General features: G+C 36.7%; 1 protein-coding gene across 1 annotated transcript in view; it reads left to right on the top strand.

The window, feature by feature from the left end:
- Positions 1-260: 260 nt before the first annotated feature.
- LOC110459043 overlaps positions 261-1,053 on the top strand; it is a gene marked incomplete at both ends in the record, with an annotated part of 36,283 nt that continues 35,490 nt past the window's right edge. The window contains one exon of the mRNA XM_021511076.1: positions 261-348. Coding sequence (XP_021366751.1) covers positions 261-348 — 88 coding nt within the window. The remainder of the gene's footprint in view (positions 349-1,053) is intronic.

Raw genomic sequence — 1,053 nt, forward strand, 5'->3', positions numbered from 1 at the left:
GTTACTAACCATGTTACACCTGTCTGTGTGTTTCTAACCATGTACTATTTGTCGGTATGTTACTAACCATGTGACACCTGTCTGTGTGTTACTTACCATGTTACACCAAGTCTGTGTGTTACTAACCATATAACACATGTAACCCCTGTCTATGTGTTACTTACCATGTGACAATTGTAACACATTTCTGAATGTTAGTTACCATGGACAGCAGATGTACATTAGTGCTGATATGACCGACGATTTACTTTTTTTTGCAGGTGAAACATCCCTGTCAGGTCAGCAAACAAGCAGTCACTATGAAGAGGTGTTTTGTGCTGCTGCTGCTGGCTCTACACGCTTATACAGGTAAGTGGCGAGCTCTTCATTACATACACCCGAATCGCATTGACGGCTAGTTATTGGGAGCTCGTTATTCTGAAGATGTTATTATAGTATTAATTGATCTCAATCACCATGTTCAGTAATCATTTCAATGACTCAACTTCTGCCATCAGTGGATTGGGGATTCGAATACATCAGCCTTTTATGAAAGTTTTATAAAAAGAAAGCAATTTGTTGACTGCAGTATTGTGGTCACATTACCAGTAGAACATGTTTGTCACTTCATATCAATATTTGCTATCACGTACTATTTCTTTTCTGATTTCATTACTTAATTAACACGAAGTAATGACATCTTCGTTTCAGCCTGTTATGACGAACCTTCACATCAAACAATTCGTTCTAACGCTTACACAATATGATTAGACTAATGTATACTGTTCTGTAATCCTTCAAAAAGGAAAATATACGATAAGAAAGTACATACACGGTAGTTCTATTTTTGATCAAGTTTCTATCAAGGAATTGATCTTTGAAATGTTCTCGTTTAGGAGCTTAATAAAAACCTTGTTTTAAATCGCCAGCATTTTTTTTACGTCGGGAATTATACCCTTGAACCAAGGACAAATATGTTTCACAACATACACTGTCATCTACATACACTGTAATCTACATACACTGTCACCTACACACACTGTCATCTACATACACTGTCATCTACATACACTG

The sequence above is a fragment of the Mizuhopecten yessoensis genome, unplaced genomic scaffold, assembly GCF_002113885.1.
Source record: "Mizuhopecten yessoensis strain PY_sf001 unplaced genomic scaffold, ASM211388v2 scaffold9959, whole genome shotgun sequence".
Classification (NCBI taxonomy): domain Eukaryota; kingdom Metazoa; phylum Mollusca; class Bivalvia; order Pectinida; family Pectinidae; genus Mizuhopecten; species Mizuhopecten yessoensis.